The sequence below is a fragment of the Dipteris shenzhenensis genome, chromosome 13, assembly GCF_047967505.1.
Source record: "Dipteris shenzhenensis isolate YYH24624 ecotype China chromosome 13, Dip_SZ_1.0, whole genome shotgun sequence".
In the NCBI taxonomy this organism is placed as follows: Eukaryota; Viridiplantae; Streptophyta; class Polypodiopsida; order Gleicheniales; family Dipteridaceae; genus Dipteris; species Dipteris shenzhenensis.
Window position 1 is genome coordinate 35660909 of NC_141608.1, and position 18809 is coordinate 35679717.

The window sequence follows — 18809 nt, forward strand, 5'->3', positions numbered from 1 at the left end:
CTGAAGTCTTGATCTTCCACCTATTAGCACATGTAAACAAAAGTTCCTTGACATGGCATGCGGGATGTTTATTTATGCATGCTTGGGGATGGGCTTGCACTCATCAATTCAAGTTTATGTGATGATTAAGGATAGCCTTTGGCCAGATGGTTTAGTTGTACCTCATAGTTTCTTAATGTTTTGACATCATATGTGACCTGTAAGAATCATCTCTTGCAAGATATGTACGTCTACAGTTTACCATTTTCTTCATCTCTTTAGTCTCAGATGTATAATTCAACAATATTCTTTCAAGTATATGCTGGTGCATGGAAATATTAGAAATTCGATCACACGAAAAACATCCATTACTAGGTCCGACTTGTAGGGGGAAAGGGGTACTACAGATTTGGAAAGGGACTAAACTAGTATGAAGGGACAAGGAAGCGAGAACATATTCGGGATCTTGACTATCTTGCTTTCTTGTGATATAATGAGATCTTTTGATGTTGTAGCTGCATGTCCCCTACTTGGGGACTGCTTTTTGTAATATAAAAACAAAAAGATTACACCCCAAATAAAAAAGTGAGTGTAGAGAAGGGGGTAGGGACAGATTTGGAGAAAGGGGATAGTGGAGCAGAAGGGAGAGAGAGAGGGGGGACATGCTCGATGAATTGCCAAGCAACCTGTGATGCTGAATAACGGGTCTTAGTGGGTATGAAATTGGCCTGCTTTGTCATTTTGTCAACCACCACAAAAATGCTATCCCATCCCCGCTCTGTGGAAGGCAGCCTTGTGATGAAATCCATAGCAACGCGAGTCCATTTGCCTTCTGGAATAGGTAATGGCTGCAAGAGACCCGCGGGTAACCGGCTGGCCACTTTATTTTGCTGGCAAGGCAAACATTCATCACTGACAAATTTAGCTACATCCTGCCACAACCCATCCCAGATAAAGCTCTGTTTGACCTTTTCATATGTCTTAGTAATACCCGCATGTCCTGCCATAAGAGATGAGTGCATTTCCTGTAAGACCAGCAGTTGGTATTTTGAATTTGGCACCAAATAAATTCTGTCCTTGCACCACAACAGCCCATTATGCAGCTTAAATTCAGCATGCCCCTGGTTCGATGGCCTCTGTAACTCCACAAATATGGGAGCTGCTTTAGAATCCTGCATGTATTCTTCCTGAATATCATGAATCCACTCCTGGTAGATGGTAGAAATGGCATACAAACTGCAAGCCCACATATGGGATAAGGCATCTGCAACCAGGTTTTCTTTCCCTTTCTTGTACTCGATATCGAAATCATAAGATTGAACCTTAGCTAGCCATCTCTTCTGCTTCATTGACAAGTTCGGCTGCGTAAGGAAATACCTGAGTGTTCTATGATCTGTCTTAACGTTGATTTTGCTACCATACAGGTAGTGGTGCCATTTTGCATGGAGGATAGCCAACATTTCCTGATCATACACATGATAATCTAGTTCCTTGGCATCCAATTTCTTGCTTTCAAAAGCAAGTACCCCATGTTCCTGTCTTAGCACAGCCCCTAATCCTTTGCCACTGGCATCTGCCTCCACAATGAAAGTACGTGAAAAATCAGGGCATACCAACACAAGAGCATGAGTGAGGGAGAATTTCAGGTCTTCAAAGCTGCGCTGTGCATCTGTAGACCACATAAAAGCATCCTTCTTCAAAAGGTCTGTCAGAGAGCTGCCCTCTTGGCAAACTTGTGAATAAAGCGCCTGTAGAAGGAAGCAAGACCTAGGAATCCCCTCAACTGAGTAGGGTTGCGTGGCTGCGGCCAATCCTCAATGCATTTCACCTTTGCAGGATCCACTCGAATGCCATCCTTGCTCACAATGTGACCAAGATACTGAACCTCTTGTGCCATAAAAGTGCATTTGCTGGCTTTAGCATAAAGCTGATGCAACCTCATAATTTCTAGCACTCGCTTGACATGTCTGATGTGCTCCTACTTGTCCTTGCTGTAAATGAGGATGTCATAAAAAAACACCAGCACATATTTGAAAAGCAGAGGCTGCAAAATCTTGTTCATGAGTGCTTGGAAAGTAGCTGGTGCATTGGTCAATCCAAAAGGCATCACCTTGAACTCATACAGTCCCCTCTCTGTGCGAAAGGCTGTCTTGTGCTCATCCCCAGCTTTCATTCTAATCTGATGATAGCCGGATCTCAAATCAATCTTAGTGAAAAACTGAGCACCCTTGAGTTCATCCAACAGGTCATCTATCCTGGGAATTGGAAACCTGTTTTTGATGGTTACCTTATTCAAGTCTCTGTAGTCAATGCACATATGGTAAGAACCATCCTTCTTTTTCACCAGGAGTACAGGGGATGCAAAAGGAGAAGTGCTATGGGTGATGAAACTCTTTTGAAGTAAGTCCCTCACTTGAGTTGCCACTTCTTCCCGTTCTACCTTAGAGAGTCGGTATGGGCCTTATTGATTGGCTTAGTGCCAGGTTCCAGGACTATGGCATGATCTACATCTCTTCTCGGAGTCAACTGTGATGGCAAATCAGCAAACACATTTGCAAACTCTGAGAGCAATCTCTTCATATCACAATCATCAACACGGGGAGTGCCACCCTCTTTAGATACTGACACATTTAATGCATTTATGGAGCTGCCCCTCTTGAGCTCTCTGGCCAACTGCCTTGCTGAAATGACCTCCAATTTAGGAGCTGTAATACCATGCAATGTAACTGATCCATCCTTGTGGACAAAGCTGAGTGTTAAGGCATTGAAATCCATGCTGATTTCTCCCAGTGATTGCAACCAATCATAGCCCAGGACAACATCTATTGGGCACATGTCAATTGCCAAGAGATCACCTGAAAAATTATAGTCATCAGAGAACTTAATCCTTTCATGTTGGCAACAAGATCTACTGATCATATGCTGTCCATTGGGCACTTCTACTCTCAGCCCATGGTCTATCTCAGTAGCAATCAGTCCAACCCTTTGTAAGGTCTTGCAGTTAACAAAACTGTGGGTGCTGCCGCTGTCCACCAACACATGCACAATCCTGCCATTAATCATCCCTATTAATCTGATAGTATCAGCACTTTTGGCACCCATCAAGGCATGCATGGAAATACTATAAGTGTTGGCTGGGCATCCCAATAAACCTCATCCTCGTTCATGGGAGCATTACCACCTGCATCTTCACGTGCATAAAAAGGTACCACATCCTGATGCTCCACAGAAAAGAGTGTTGGCCTACGGCCTCTCATGCCAGTAGTGGGCAGAATCTCATACGAATGCGAAGCATGAGTGTCATGCGCAATAGCACCACCAGGATCAAAAGGAAAGTAGTTGCCCTTCGTGGCTCCAGTGTCAGGAGCCTCATTTGCATCATGTGTATTTGCCATCTCATCGTGAGACGTATCCAAAGAACCTAGGGCATCAAACAGTTCCTCGTCATCTGAGAGGTCAATGATCATGCTGAGTTTGGCAGTACCATTGTTGCGCATCTTGCACACATTCCTGTGCTCAAGAGTCCATTTCTCGCCACATTTAAAACATAAGTTGGCCTTCTTTCTGCTGTCCATTATTGGCCGTGTATGCTGTTTTATGTCAGCTTGCTCATTTCTAGCAGTAGGCTTGCCTCTAGGCTTGGCATCAAGATACTTGTAAGGCCTGCCATACGGCATCTTACTACCCGAGACAGTAGGAAAGCGAGGAAATGGTGCTGCTGCAGATTTCTTGTCAGTCCACTCAGCAAACTTAGGCTTCGACTCAGTGTCATACTGACACGTCCCAGCACTCCTGAAACCCCTGATCTGCAAACAACCACACACAACATCAGAACTGAGCAGGCTGCTCACCACCCAACCGTGACATCTACGGGATGTGATCCCGAATCAGAAGATGTCCCCTCCGAGCCCGAGCTGAGCTACTGGCACGAACTCCCAATCAGATCCAAACCAGCCTGGTGTCCCATACCACCAGGTGGCACTGTGAAGCCCTGGATCTGTCACTGGGCCTTGGGCTACGCTAAGATGCAGGCGCGCGTCCGCGACTCAATCCAGGATCAGACCTGGCACCTGGGAACGAGACTTGCTCCCAACTGCACACTGAGAACTGAACCCCCTGGACCTCTTTTATAGACTCGGGCCCCGGCGCCAAAAATAGCGAAGACCTATAAATAGTTCGTACCCTTGCCGCTCAACCCGAGAATCAAGCCTACCTAGCTCTAAGTCTCCCCAGGCTAACCTAGCTCGTACACGTCAGATACCAATCCGTGCACATGACACATACCCCATAGCATGCGAGCTGCCCATGGCATTTTTGTGCTTGCCAGCATATTTAGGCTCGAATACTTCTGCAAGCTAAGCTGCCCTCTCAATTGTTTGAGGGTTCTGTGCCTTCACATCTGTAGCGAGAAAAGAACTTAACCCATGGATGAAATGCAGCAGCTTTCCCTTTTCAGATACGTCCTGCACAAACAGGGAAAGCCTCCAAAAACGTTGCAAGTACTCTTGGACCGTACCGATCTGTGACAAGGCATAAAATTCAGCCAAGTATTGATCCAACACAAGTGGAGATACAAATGTAGTGACCATCATTTCTTTGAAACCCCTCCAAGTGGTTGGTTTCTTAGGCGAATCCCTCATGTATCGCCACCATGTGTGGGCATAGTCTTGCATATGCATATCTGCAAAAATGATGCGCTCCTCCTCAGACTTGGGGTGGAAGAGGAAATAGTCTTCTAGCTTTGTGAGCCACTCCTCCAACTCATTGGGAGTGCAAGTGTCCCCTTTAAACTTACGCACTGTGAGTTTGTCCTTCATATCCTTGGCTGCATAATTCTTGTGTGTGTAGCCTCCAGAGGTGCAGGCATCATCACGCTTGGGGTTCACATAATCGGAGAAGGGCATCTTAAGTTTGATGGCCTCAGGTAGGGCCCTGTATGAACGCAAAGAATCTCCCAACATGTCATCAAAAGTGGCTTGCTGCCCACCACCAACCCCGTGCTGCGTAGAAGCTGCTGCCATCTGATGCACTGGCTACGTCTGGCTATATGTGCTCGCTAGCGGGGTGATAGGTGCATGAACTCCGAGCTAGGTCTCTCTACCAAATGCATCTTTCTGGAATGATGGCATACCAAAGGGCTGAGAAGAGGACTGACCTCTCTCCCAGGGGTGTGGGCTGCCATATAAACCCAAGCCAACTCCAGGTATACTTGCTAGTGCGGTGAAAGGAGCACTAGCCGAATGCATACCAACGGGTTTGCCCAAAAGAGACGGCTCAGCCTGCATAGATGTAGAAAGCTGAGAGCCAAAAGATGGCTTGACATCCTGCAAGAAGGTGCTCTGTGGCACAGAAAATGCATCATCTATGTCCAAATAATCCCCAAGTTGGGATACATGCAATGGTCCAGAAGACTGATGCTCGTAGGCACGATGGGCATCTGCCATAAAACCCCTGCGTGGAGCAGACAAAACATCCCGACTGTCTGAATGGTCCCCTTGCTGGGGTGTGGGTTGCTTACCCTTATCCTGCATAGCAATGGCAGATGTGATTTGCTGACCAATCTGCTGTCCCATCTGGACAAGAGCCGTATCCTGCATAGCCATGGCTGTGGTAAGCTGCTTGCTGAACTCCTGCCCTATCTGGCGGAAAGCACCTTGGAGCATAGAGGAAAGGGCATCCAGAAATTGCGTCTACGTTGCTTGCACTTCCCGGGATGCAAGAGAGAGGCTGAGTGGAAGGAACCTCTGCACCACTAGTGGATGCAACCACTTTGGATGCAACCACTGTGGCAGGCACTTGCTCATATCGAGCAGCCTCATCAGTGTCATGAGATATATCATGAGGGACATGCTTCGGTGCCATGGTGACTGGCCCTGGAGAGAGGAGCTCGAATGTAGGCAAGGAGAAATGGATAACAAAATGATGTAATAAGCCGTGAGATAGTGTGTGGAAAACACAAAAATGTTGATGGAGAGGCTTAAAAGAAAGGTCGTTGAAGAGGCTTCGAAACGGAGCCAAAATGGTTCCAAACGGGCTCTGAAAGGCCCCTAAAAAGAGGCTGAAAGTGAGCTGCGTTTTTTTTTTTTTTGGGGGTGGGTGGGGGGGGTCCCTAGTCACCTAAGACAGTTAGGACTCCTAACCTATGATTGGTAAGACAGTTAGGATTGTTAGTTAGTCTAACCTAACCAGCCCATGAGGTACTCAATCCTAGTTAGTTTTACCCAACCTAACCAGACCAAACTAACTAAACCTAAACAAGGTAACTCAACCCACTAACTAGATAGACCTAACCAAACCTAAACTAACCTAACCAACCAACTAACCTAGCTAACTGAACCTTAGGAAACTAAGGTTTTTTTTATTGCGGCGACGGCGCAAGACGTGGCATGGATGGCATGAGGCAAGCAAGAACGACAGGGGCGGGGCGTGGGTTGGCTAGCTAAGGCACGGGATGGCTGCAGTCACGGTGGTGCACGGGTTACGCGGTACGACGGACGGTGGCTAGCATACGGTGGCGCAAGGGCTATGCGGAATGGGAGTCTATCGATGCAGAGAGGACAACGGTAGATGCATAGAGTAGATGGCTTTTGGAAGATTTATTTCTGTCCATGGTGCACAGCTTTTGAAGATGATTCGTTCATTTCTGTCCATGGCGCACAGCTTTTGTACGTTTCTTCGTTCGTTTCTGTCTGGTTCTCTAGGCCGGTCTACTGTGCAGCACTGGTTTCTCCACTTAGGCAACCTGCTAGACCATAGTTGTTCTCTCCCAGGCGAGATTCACCCTCTGACGTTTGCGTTAGAGTTGAAGTGAACGGTGAGAGGGGAAGCAAGGGTGCCAGAGTCGGTGCTCTGATACCAATGTAGAGAAGGGGGTAGGGACAGATTTGGAGAAAGGGGATAGCGGAGCAGAAGGGAGAGAGAGAAAGAGGGGAAGAGGGAGAGGAAGGGTAGGAGAGAGAATGAGGTAGGAAATAGAGGGAGAGATTGAGATTGAGTAGGGGGGAGAGAGAGAGAGAGAGAGAGAGAGAGAGAGAGTGAGTGAGCGTAGGTAGGAAGGAGGAAGGGAGAGTAGATAAGATTAGATGTCACATCAAAAAGTCCATAGTAGGGGGTGGATGGAGACTTATATAGTCCCTCCACATTTCCCCCCCTAAAGGGCCTCTAACTTGGCCTCTTTTTCCCCTTCATTATAATGAGTGTTTACATACATACATACATGTATGTACGTATCTATTTCTGTAAATAAACAAATACATATGTATGTATATATCTGTTTATTTATATATTTACATATGTATATGTAAACATATACAAATTCACATACATGTGTGTGTGTGTGTGTGTGAGAGAGAGAGAGAGAGGAGAGGGAGACCTCGTCTGCTGCCCAGCTGCCCTCCTAGCCCCCGACCTGGCCCTGCAAGTCTACCGTTTTCCTTCTGGCCTATCCTCACCTCACCCTAGGCAATCACTGTTAGAAATTACCCAACAGAGGGTACGCACAGCGGAAGACTGATAATAATGCCCAGGAGCTCACACAGTGTGGTGTGGGATGTGGAATCACAAACTTCTTAACTTATGTGCGTAAAATAGATGTGCAGACTCATCAATAGACAATGAACCAGCCAGATAGAGAAACCACCAAAATAACATATTTCCGTCCAAAACTATGGACACAATACAAAAGAGATAGATCCGGAGTCCTACCAATGGTGTGGTCCTCTGATCTTACCACAAGGTACTTCTCCTATCTGCTGGCTATCTCTAGACTTGAGCCTATGTGCTCCACCTCGAGCCTTTGTAGACTTTCCGTCTAGTGAGTTCTTCTCCACCTTACTGCCTGTGAGGTGGGCAGCCCTTGCAAAGCTTTGTCTGCAGCACACAGGCCCCCTTGGTCCTCCTGAATGTAGGCCACAAGATAGCTGTTCCACTGCTCCAACCTGCTTGTGAATGGCTAATCCAGAAGGTATGGTGATCTCAGCAACCTTCTGCCCTAGAAGACAGTCTAGGTTCAGCCTCTTCCTGGAGCTAAGTCTGCAGCACTTGTTGCACTCTCTCACCTCCTGTAGATAGGCCCAGAGAGTAGGCTTCCTGCTGCTCCTTTCTGCCCTGGAACTGCTGGCTATGCTGGATGATGAAATGAGGCAAGTGCCTCTCCTTTTATAGGCCTCAAGGCCCTTTCAAATGGACCGACCAGCCAGCCCTAAATGGGCTGACTGGACAGACCTGGTTGGCTGGCCCAACCGACCTGGTTGGCTCAGCCCAACCAGCCCTATATAAGGGCCCTAGCCAGGCCCTTTTTGGGCTGCTGCTAGGCTCCCCTTTGCTGCTGCCGGAGACCCTGCTGCAGGCTGTATACCTGCCCATAGAGGCTCCCTGATCTGCCCACACGTGTGCGCCTCAGCTCCGTACTGTTGCTGACGTCATCCATGAGCTCATGGCCTCTTCTCTTGGGTCCCTACTGCTGTCCTCTGCTCCGCCTTATGCTCTTGTGCGTTTGCTGCTCAGTCCGTCTTCCCTCTCAGCCATGACTTTCCTCTGTTTCCTTTTCGCGTGCCTTTCTGGCTTTTCCTGTCCTCTTTTTCACCTTCTATCTCCTCTGCTGTGTGTGGGTATGTGTATCTGTGCATAGGAGTTCTTCTGGTGGGGTGGAGACCTCTCTTCGTTGCTGTTTAGCAGTCCTTTCTTCTGCTGTATTTTTTGCTTATTCCTACTGTCCCTTTTTCCGTTTTTTTCTTTGCCTTTTCCCTGTTTTGCACCGTTCATCGCATTCTTCTGCTGCCCCTTTTGCTGTCCTTAGGTTGCTGCTTGCTGTGGTCTATTTCAATCTTCTACTCTTTTACTTTTTCATGCTTCATGGCTTCTACAATGACTTATATGCACACGAAACACAAGCAGGATTTGGGTCAGGATGACCACGTTCATGCCTCTCTTGAGGCGCAGCTGGTGTATGATGTGATGCATGAAGGTTTTGAAGATACACACAAGCACTGGAAGGATTCTACTCCTACTGTCGGGATTATGGTGGAGGTGGATGACATAGTAAATCCAGTGCATGAATATGCAAAGCATGCTGTCATTATGTTTTTCCCGGGTCATATGCCAGTTGCAGCAGATGTGGGTAACTGGTTGACAAGAACACTAGGTGGTTGTTTTGTTCGTAAGGTGCACTATGCAGCAATGGGTTTTTTTGAAATCATAATGGTGGATGAGCAACATAAACAGATGTTGCTGGAGCACTCTCCACTCTTTAATGGACAGCAGATGGTGCATGTCCTGCCATGGTCGCCTACTTGGGACTATTAAGCTTTGATATTGTCAGAAACATGGTGGAGAGAGAGAGAGAGGTTAGGGTGTGAGGAAATAATGCTCAAATGAAGACATGAAGAAAACTCATTCATTCATCAAGTATATCAAGATAAGTGAAGTACAAGCCTTATATAGGCTACTCATTCACACACTAGCACCTGGTGCATATGGGATAAGTCCCATGATGACACGTGGCACTTACACAAGACTCACACACATAGACTAGCTAGTACTAGATCACCTAGTACTACACATCAACACTTCACACCAACACACTCTTTGACTATGATATCTCCAACACCCCCCTTTAGAGCAAAGAGTGTGAAACCCAACACGCAAAGAGTAGACCGATTTCTATGAAAAGGTAGCTCTGACGTGAATGAGCCCCTTGATCATGTTGCACACGCACATATTTCTAGTTTTTTTTTTCATCCTTGTATATCTTTTTTTCATATTTTTCTAGATATGGCAGCGACTTGATGTAAGTTGCTGGCAAAAGACACTCCAATTTAATTTGTGGCTTTTCCTTAGCGTTATCCAGGTTTTGATTTTGGTGCTTTTTTGCGCGGTTTTAGGATTTCGTGCTCAGACCAAGTTTAAAGACCCTAAAAATTCACCAATATTTTATGAAGGCAACTCTATACCTAATGATGTGCTCTTTGAAGTTTGTCTTTCAAATTTATCAAAATCTAGATGTTACAGATAACTATTGGACAGTGGTGATACCTTTGGGTTGAGAAGTACCTATAATAACTACCAATCCATTACTCGTTGAGATCCGGGAAGTAATAAAGTTGCTTACTTTCTCCTTTATGTAACTTGAAAATCAGCTCATGGTTGGAATCGTATATAAGAGAAAGGTGTCAACATTAAGAATGTTTGCTAAAGTTGATTTTGGTGCATGCTGAGCCTAGGTTTTGTTGTGTTGACAGATCAGTGGTGGAACACGAATAACCCCTGCTATTCAGCTTCCAGAGAAATCGTTTTCTCTTGACATCGTGCAGCCATTAGCTTGGCAGAGATCAGGTGTCATGGTTAGGCCCACAATTCAGCTCAGGTATGTGGATTCCTTAAAGGCAGGTATGGACTCTTGGTTTCAATGACCTGTCACAGAATCAAGCACGATTAGATTAGCCTTAAAATCAACCTGGTGTGAGTTCTTGCCGCATCACACTAAGATTAATCAATCATTCTTGAATATCAGTCTAATTGTTGGCTTGCTGATATTGCGATAAATTCCTTCTATCTTAAGTGGTGCGTTGGCCCATCAAGTAGACTGTCTAAGCATTTTTTAAAAAAAACTCATGATGCTTGTTTGGTAGAGACCAAAATGAAATGGTTTAGTTTCACAAGCAGTGGTAGCTTGAATGAAGAGAATGTGGACTAGTTCTTGATTATAATGCTATCCTTTGTCACATCTGAGTCTGGCCTTCACCGTCGGAGTGCCGACAGGAACTTAGTTCGAAGGCCTTTGTATAAATCGATGCTGAAGTATGTGTGGGTGTGTGGAGGTTTGTATGTGTGAGAGCACATGTTTATACTATGGTCTACACCCATTGTTGGGCACTGATGACGTTAGTGGGGATGTTTGTCATGGGGGTGTGAAATTGTAAGTACTTTAATGTACTATAAGACTGGGACAACTTTGGTTTTAAAAGTCCAAGCGTGGGCTTAATAATGTGTAATTAAACGCGGCATGATGCCTAGCACATAAGCGTAATTAATCCCTAGGCCCAAAGGCATTCCAAGGAATTAAAAGAGTGGTTGTTGGAAAATGATGACGTGGCATTTTTAATGGGCCTCCTAGAGGGCCACGTATCTTCAGTGGCCCCCCTAGAGTTCCAGGTGGCTCTAGTGCCTTTTACATGCTCCTTTGCCATTCTTGGACCTTCCTGGGCCTTCTAAACTTCACATGTGTGGTTTTCTCTCTCATCTTCTCCCTTTGTTGGGATTTTGAACTGGTTTTTCAGCCTCCTTTAGCTGAAATCCGTTTTTCTTCATAACTCCTCACCCATTTGGATTCCTCGACTTCCGTTTGGCCCGATGGCTTTCCCTCTGTCTCCCCTTCGCAGTGATATGCTTTTCCCTCCGTGCGTTTGGTAGAACGGGCAGAGCTGAGTACTTCTTTTGCTGGTCGAATTTTCAAAAGTGGCTTTTTTTGGACCTTTTTGCTTCTACAGCCTCTTGGCCCTCTCCTCTTGCAAAGCTACTGCTTTCTATTGAATTTCGAGTGGTCCCATGCGCTGGTTGACTGGTTTTTCTCAGTTTTGGAGGAATTACTGGCGATGAAACTTCTCCAAAACCTTCTCAATGCATTCCTCTCTGAAGCACGCTTCTTTTGACCCCAAGAACTCCCACTTCTTCGCGATAGAAGTGCTTCTTTTCGCATTTTTCAGTGGAATTCTTGCTAGTCGGCTCTTGTAAATGCTCTTTCTTCATGCCTTTGCACTCCTCTTTGGCTGAGAATGCAATTGGGCATTGGCTACTATGTCTTCTTGGTGATTGAGGACTTGGTTCGAGTTTTCATGGCTTGGTGAGTTGTGATTTTGTTGCTGCAATTTCTTTTTGCCATAAGCTATTGGATGGCCTCGTGTGCCGCCTCTTTCTTGGTTCATAGGTGCCTAGGCAGTGCTACATGAGTCATTCTTTGGTTGGGCACTTTGTTGATTTTATTTTTGGAGCTTTGAAGAGTTTCGTGAATGCCATCTGGAAACCACTCAAAGAGAGTGCAGCTGGGGTGCAGTGTGATTGCATCTGGACAGCCAATGGAATTGCACTCGGAAAAGAGAATGCCTTTGGATTGAGCCTATGGGTTAAGTGCGCTTATGTGATGGTGTTCTATGCTTGAAAGCCTTGCGAAGCTTTAGTGAATTGGGGCTGCGTGCTCAGTTGCAGGGAAGGTCTCCCAGATGCAACTTGTAATCATTTCACTGTGCAATATAAAGAAAAACCGAAAAGGGCGCCACGGTGTTTGGGGCCAATCGGGTGCACTTGTCTATGTTTGTTGAGCAGGGGCATTCTAGCCTCCATCCCTTTTTCAGTGGTTTTGTTTGTAAACAAATGGGTAAATGCCAAATGGTGATCATGCAATGGTTAATGGTTGTGATATATGCTTTGTGAGCTGTAAATAAGTGCTGAAGTGATTAAAGGTTTAGTTCCACTGCCCTCTGAGTGATTAGAGGTCGGTTTCATTGGTTCCGTTGCCGGGACACCACTCTCTTTCTCAAGAGGTGGGCCTCGGTAGTTTGGTGGAAGGATATCTTTGTTGCACTTTTTGACAGTTGAATATTAGAGTCATAAACATGGCGAGTACCCATGAGCAAGAGAGCTCCACAACTCCTCAAAGGAAAAGGCAGGAAAGCCTTAATGATCCAGGTAGTGTACAGCTGCAGAGAGCACAACAAATGTCTTTTGAGCAGGCCGCACATGAAGCTACAACTCAGCTCAATAGTGACACTAGTTCTAGCAGTGAGTCAGATGATGCTATGTTGAATGCACAGCTTGCAAGTGCAGTGACTGCTTTGACTCATCTGACTCAAAACTTGGCTCAGATTGTGCAAACAAATGCCAGGAAGAAGAAGAAATCAAGAAAGCACAAGCACGGAAAGAGTGACTGCACACATGCATCAGCTTCTCACGGCGGACAGCACACTCATGCATCAGTTTCCCATGAGGGACAGCGATAAAAAAAAGGACTCAGAAAGTGACTTCCAAGAGAGAGGAATCCCTCAAAAGAGCACGAACGGGCTGCTGAAATATGACGCTTTATTACAAGAAGCTAAAACTACAAGGATGGACTCCCCTTTCAACTTTACATCAAGTACATGATTTTTGCCTCTATGAGTTAAAGAAATCTTCTTGTTTCTCATCTGCACATCAGCCCCCACCTGTACATCCAAGGCATCCCAAGAAAAGCATCACACTCTGGCAAAGGCATAATGTAGAAGTCCTCTGCATCCTGATATCCCTAGATATGCATCCTCAACTTGCCAATGATAGGAGTGATAGGTGTGTTGAGTTCAGGGTTGCCATATCACACATGCCGGATGGCCCCATTTCCTCAAACTTGATGCCAAGCCTTCCTGCCATATCAAGAGTTATGAAATTCGCCTTTGCCCCAGAATCAAAGAAAAACAAACAATTTTGATTTCTGATTTTTTCCCATGCTTTGCACATCTCAATCTTTTTCGTTTCCTCTTCATCATGTGCATGTGGCAAACTCCCAATCACATTTGGAAGAAGTCTTGCGAAAGGTTTAGGCCTTTTGCCCTTCCGATCAGCCTGTTTATCATCATTCTTATCATCATCTGACCTGTCTCTTTTCTTGGATGGGCAATCATAAGAGCGATGTCCCTCTCCTTTGCATATTAAACATTTGTTTTGCTCCATGAGTGACTTTTTCTCTTCATCAGATAACTTGGTACGGGGCTGTTTATTAGGCTGTCCACGCCTTTGACCAGCTTTGTTTTGCTCCATGAGTGACTTTTTCTCTTCATCAGATAACTTGGTACGGGGCTGTTTATTAGGCTGTCCACGCCTTTGACCAGCTTTTCCTCCCTTTTGAAACGGTCGTTTGCCATAATTTTTATTTTCAGATTTGATGTCCTTCTTATCCTGGTGTTTGGCGGACTTGATTTTCAAAGAGGACAACCAACCAGTTCAGGAAGGCTCTACTCTTTCTGCTTTAGATAGAGAAAGGGCTGCTTTTATTTCAGATTTTCAGGTTTGTTTCTCAGAGGTACTTTCTCAAGAATTACCTCCCAAGAGGCGCGAGGATCATCAAATTGATATAATTCTAGGTTACTCACCGCCTAATATACCTCCCTATCGTGTCACTACGGCACAATAGGAAGAGATAATGTCACAAGTGAAGGAACTCTTGGAAAAGGGATTAATACAGCCATCTTTGAGAAAAGATGTGGAAGAATATGTGAGAACATGCATGGTTTGTCAGAAAGCAAAGTTTGACAGGCAGAAGGCACCTGGGTTGTTACACCCTTTGCCAATTCCGGATAGACCATGGCAAAGCATAGCTATGGACTTTGTGTTTGATCCTACTAGACATGATAGATTGTGGACAATAATTTGCAGATTTAGCAAACAAGCCCACTTTGTGCCAGTAAGGAAAAAAATTACAGCAGATCAAATGGCCAAGTTGTTTCTGTAGCATGTTTTTAAGTATCATGGGATGCCTGAATCCATAATCAGTGATAGAGATCCGAGGATGACCAGCCTCTTTTGGAGAGGGCTGTTTGAAAATATGGGTTCTGCGCTTAATTTTTCGTCATCTTTTCACCCTCAGTCTGATGGACAATCGGAGCAGAAAAACTCTACCATCTTGGATATGTTTAAATGCTATGTCTCATACCACAAAAGCAAATGGGAGCATTATTTGCCTTTGTTGGAATATGCTTACAATAATACGGTGCACACATCCACAGGTAAAGCACCTTTTGAAATAGTGGAAGGTGCCAGGAAGATACCTTTCATTTTGCATAAAAAAGAGAAAATCTTCGAAGCTGATCATTTTGTGGAAAGCCTTGAAGAGGCTTACAAGAAGATCAAATATGCCTTGCAAAGAAGTCAGGACAAGCAGAAAAGTGCAGCAACATAGGGAATTGGTATTCACAGAAGGTATTGGGTTTTGCTGCATTTTCAGAAGGCAAGGCTGAAAATAAGAAAGGCAAGAAAAGGTTGTACACAAAGCTGAATATGTATTACTATGGTCCTTTCCAGGTTTTTGAAAAGATAAACGCGGTAGCTTACAGGCTGAAGTTGCCTCCGCACTGGAAGATACATAATGCCTTTCATGTGAGCTTATTAAAGCAATATCATGGAGATGTTTCCGAGGATTTACCTGATGAGGTACAACCTGAAGTGGAAGAACATAGTATTTCTGTTGTTGGACTTCATGATATTGATGCATCTTGACTATTGATCGCCGAGGATCACATAGATTTTGAGTAGTGTATATGGATGGATGCATGCGTCTCCTAGCCATATTTTCACTGTCTTTGTATACTATAGTTGCGGCTTTCTTGTATACTATTTCATGGCATATTTCATGCTCGCTCTTGTGTTTTGGGGTAGCAAATTGTGGTTTGTTGTTTCAAGAGGGGTATGTCACGGGGGTGTGAAATTGTAAGTACTTTAATGTGCTACAAGACTGGAACAACTTTGGTTTTAAAAGTCCAAGCGTGGGCTTAATAATGTGTAATTAAACGTGGCCTAGCACATAAGCGTAATTAATCCCCATGCCCAAAGGCATTCCAAGGAATTAAAAGAGTGGTTGCTGGAAAATGATGACGTGGCATTTTTAATGGGCTTCCTAGAGGGCCACGTACTTTCAGTGGCCCCCCTAGAGTTCCAGGTGGCTCTAGTGACTTCTACATGCTCCTTTGCCATTCCTGGATCTTCTTAGGCCTTCTAAACTTCACATGTGTGGTTTTCTCTCTCATCTTCTCCCTTTGTTGAGATTTTGGACTGGTTTTTCAGCCTCCTTTAGCTGAATTCCGTTTTTCTTCATAACTCCTCACTCGTTTGGATTCTTGGACTTCCGTTTGGATTCCTCGATGGCTTCCCCGCTGCCTCCCCTTCGCAGTGATATGCTTTTCCCTCCGTGCGTTTAGTAGAACGGGCAGAGCTGAGTACTTCTTTTGCTGGTCGAATTTGCAAAAGTGGCTTTTTCTGGACCTTTTTGCTTCTACAGCCTCTTGGGCCTCTCCTCTTGCAAAGCTACTGCTTTCTATTGAATTTCGAGTGGTCCCTTGCGTTGGTTGACTGGTTTTTCTCAGTTTTGGAGGACTTTCTGGCGATGAAACTGAAGGGGAAGGAAAAAGGGAGAAGTACAAGAGAGAGAGGGTGAGAGAGAGGAGAGACACTCAAGATGCGGGTGTGAAGTGATGAGCCACACCACAAACTCATAGGTTTTATTAGGATTAGGTTTTCCCCCTATGACTGTCTTAAGACAGTCATAGGTGTCATATCTTTAATAAAGGGGTGGCAATGTGCCTTTACCCCAATAACCTCCCACCTAAAGGCCAATATGCCTAAAAGGGGAAAAGAATAAAAATTACAGCAATATACAGTTACTGTATACAAGACCATAAAATAAGAGTGGTCTTATCCTAATCCCATGATGTGGCGGCAATGTGAAAACCGCTCTGTAGGCAAGCTCTTAGTGAGCAAATCTGCAGGATTGTCATCAGTATGCACTTTCACAAGCTCAAGTCGCTTGTCTTCCAGTACCTCCCTGATGAAATGATATTTCACATCTATGTGCTTGGTCTTCTGATGAAAGACCGGATTCTTTGCCAACATGATAGCACTCTGACTATCACAATGCAAAATTGGCATATCTCCTGTAATGCCCAAATCTCCCACCAGTCGAGTAAGCCATATTGCTTCCTTGCAAGCCTCAGTGGCTGCAACATATTCAGCTTCAGTGGTTGACAGTGCAACGCATTTCTGCAACCGAGACACCCATGATATAGCACCTCCTGCAAATGTGAAAATATAACCGGTAGTAGATTTCCGGTTATCTGCATTCCCTGCATAGTCTGAATCTGTAAAACCATGCACCAATGCATCCTGCCTACCATAGCATATGCACAAGTCTTTGGTACCCTTGAGATACCTCAAGACACCTTTCACTGCTTCCCAGTGCCGCTTGCCTGGATTTGCCATATACCTGCTGATGACTCCCACCGCAAAAGCAATATCCGGACGAGTGGCAACCATGGCATACATCAAAGAACCAACTGCAGATGCATACGGAACTTTGACCATTTCAGCCTTATCATCATCTGATCTGGGGCTGTCCTTACTGCTGAGTTTTAAATGTGGAGGCAACGGGGTACTAATAGACTTCCCCCCCTCCATTTTAAACCTCTGCAGTACTTTGTCAATGTACTCCTTAGACAGAAACAAAAGTCCCTTGGACCTGCCACGAGTAATCCGCATGCCAAGAATATGGTTTGCATCACCCAAGTCTTTCATGTCAAAAGACTTATGCAGTTGTTTCTTTAAAGCACTAATCTCATGCTGAGATTTACTGGCAATCAGCATGTCATCCACATATAGAATGAGTAGCATCAAACTGCCATCCTTTGCCCGTGTGGGTGTACAAGCAATGATCGGTCTCACACCTATGATACCCTTGGGACTGCATGAAGGCATCAAACTTCTTGTACCATTCTCTTGGCGCCTGCTTGAGTCCATACAAGCTCCTCTTGAGCTTACACACAAGCTGCTCTTTCCCTTTAACAGCATATCCCTCTGGCTGCCTCATATAGATCTCATCATGGAGATCTCCGTGAAGAAAAGCAGTCTTCACATCCATCTGACATAAATCCATGTCCTCATGAGCAACAAGAGCTAACACTGCTCTCAAAGTAGTCATCTTGACTACAGGGGAAAAGATCTCATCAAAGTCAATGCCCTTCTCCTGCTTAAATCCCTTGGCAACCAATCTGGCCTTATACCTCGGTAAAGCATTTGAATCCACTTTGACTTTGTAAACCCACTTGCATGGCAAAACCTTTCTGCCTGCAGGTAGCTGCACCAAGTCCCATGTATCATTTTGAAGTAGGGAGTCCATTTCTGACTGCATGGCTTTCTCCCACTTCCTTTTCTCTGTTCTTCCCATAGCTTCCTTGAAGCTGGAAGGCTCACCACAATCTGTCAGCATAATAAAATCAGCCACGTTGTTGGCTCCTGGAACAAACCTGTCAGGAGGCCGTTGTACACGGGTGCTCCTCCTAACAAAATGTTCCGGATTAGGCTGCTGTCCAGCCTGTTCGTCATGCATGACGAGTGGCTGTACCACCATATCTGGCTGTTCTACAGCCCCATCTGCTGGCATATCCAATGGTGCATCATTGGCAAAATTATCTGGCTGATTTCCAGCCTGTATACCCTCTTGAACAGGGTTATCTGCAGCAGCCTGCTGCTGCAGATAAATGGGCATTCTTTGCTGTCCAACATCATCATAAATAACCCTCCTGTATTCCACAGGTTGCACGGGTTCCTTGTGTACACTATCCTTTTTAAAGATGACATCATTGCTGCGTATAATCTTCCGTTTAACGGGATCCCATAACCTGTACCCCATTTCACCTTCGTCACCATAACCCATGAAGATGCATCTGAGAGACTTTGGCTCCAGTTTGGTGCGCAGTTCTTTGCGTACATGAGCAAAGCACTCGCAGCCAAACACACGTAAGTGCTTATATGAGGGTGGCTTGCCAGACCACACCTCCTCTGGCACTTTCAACTCCAAAGCCTTGTTTGGCGACCTGTTAATAATGTGAACTGCTGTTTGCACGGCTTTTGCCCAAAAGCCATGGGGCAATGCAGCATAAGACAACATACATCGAACCTTCTCCTGAATAGTTCGATTCATCCGCTCACTTACACCATTTTGAGATGCATTATGAGGGGCTGTGAGTTCCTGTTTGATGCCCTTAGCTTCGCAAAACTGCACAAAAGCATGTGACACATACTCACCCCCATTATCGGCTCTG

General features: G+C 45.3%; 1 protein-coding gene across 1 annotated transcript in view; it reads left to right on the plus strand.

Moving 5' to 3' along the window:
* The window catches only part of LOC147895348 (uncharacterized), a 41184-nt gene that overhangs the window by 9723 nt on the left and 12652 nt on the right, over nucleotides 1-18809 (plus strand). The window contains exon 5 of the mRNA XM_087383841.1: nucleotides 10218-10342. Within this exon, the coding sequence (XP_087239967.1) occupies nucleotides 10218-10342 (125 nt within the window). The remainder of the gene's footprint in view (nucleotides 1-10217; nucleotides 10343-18809) is intronic.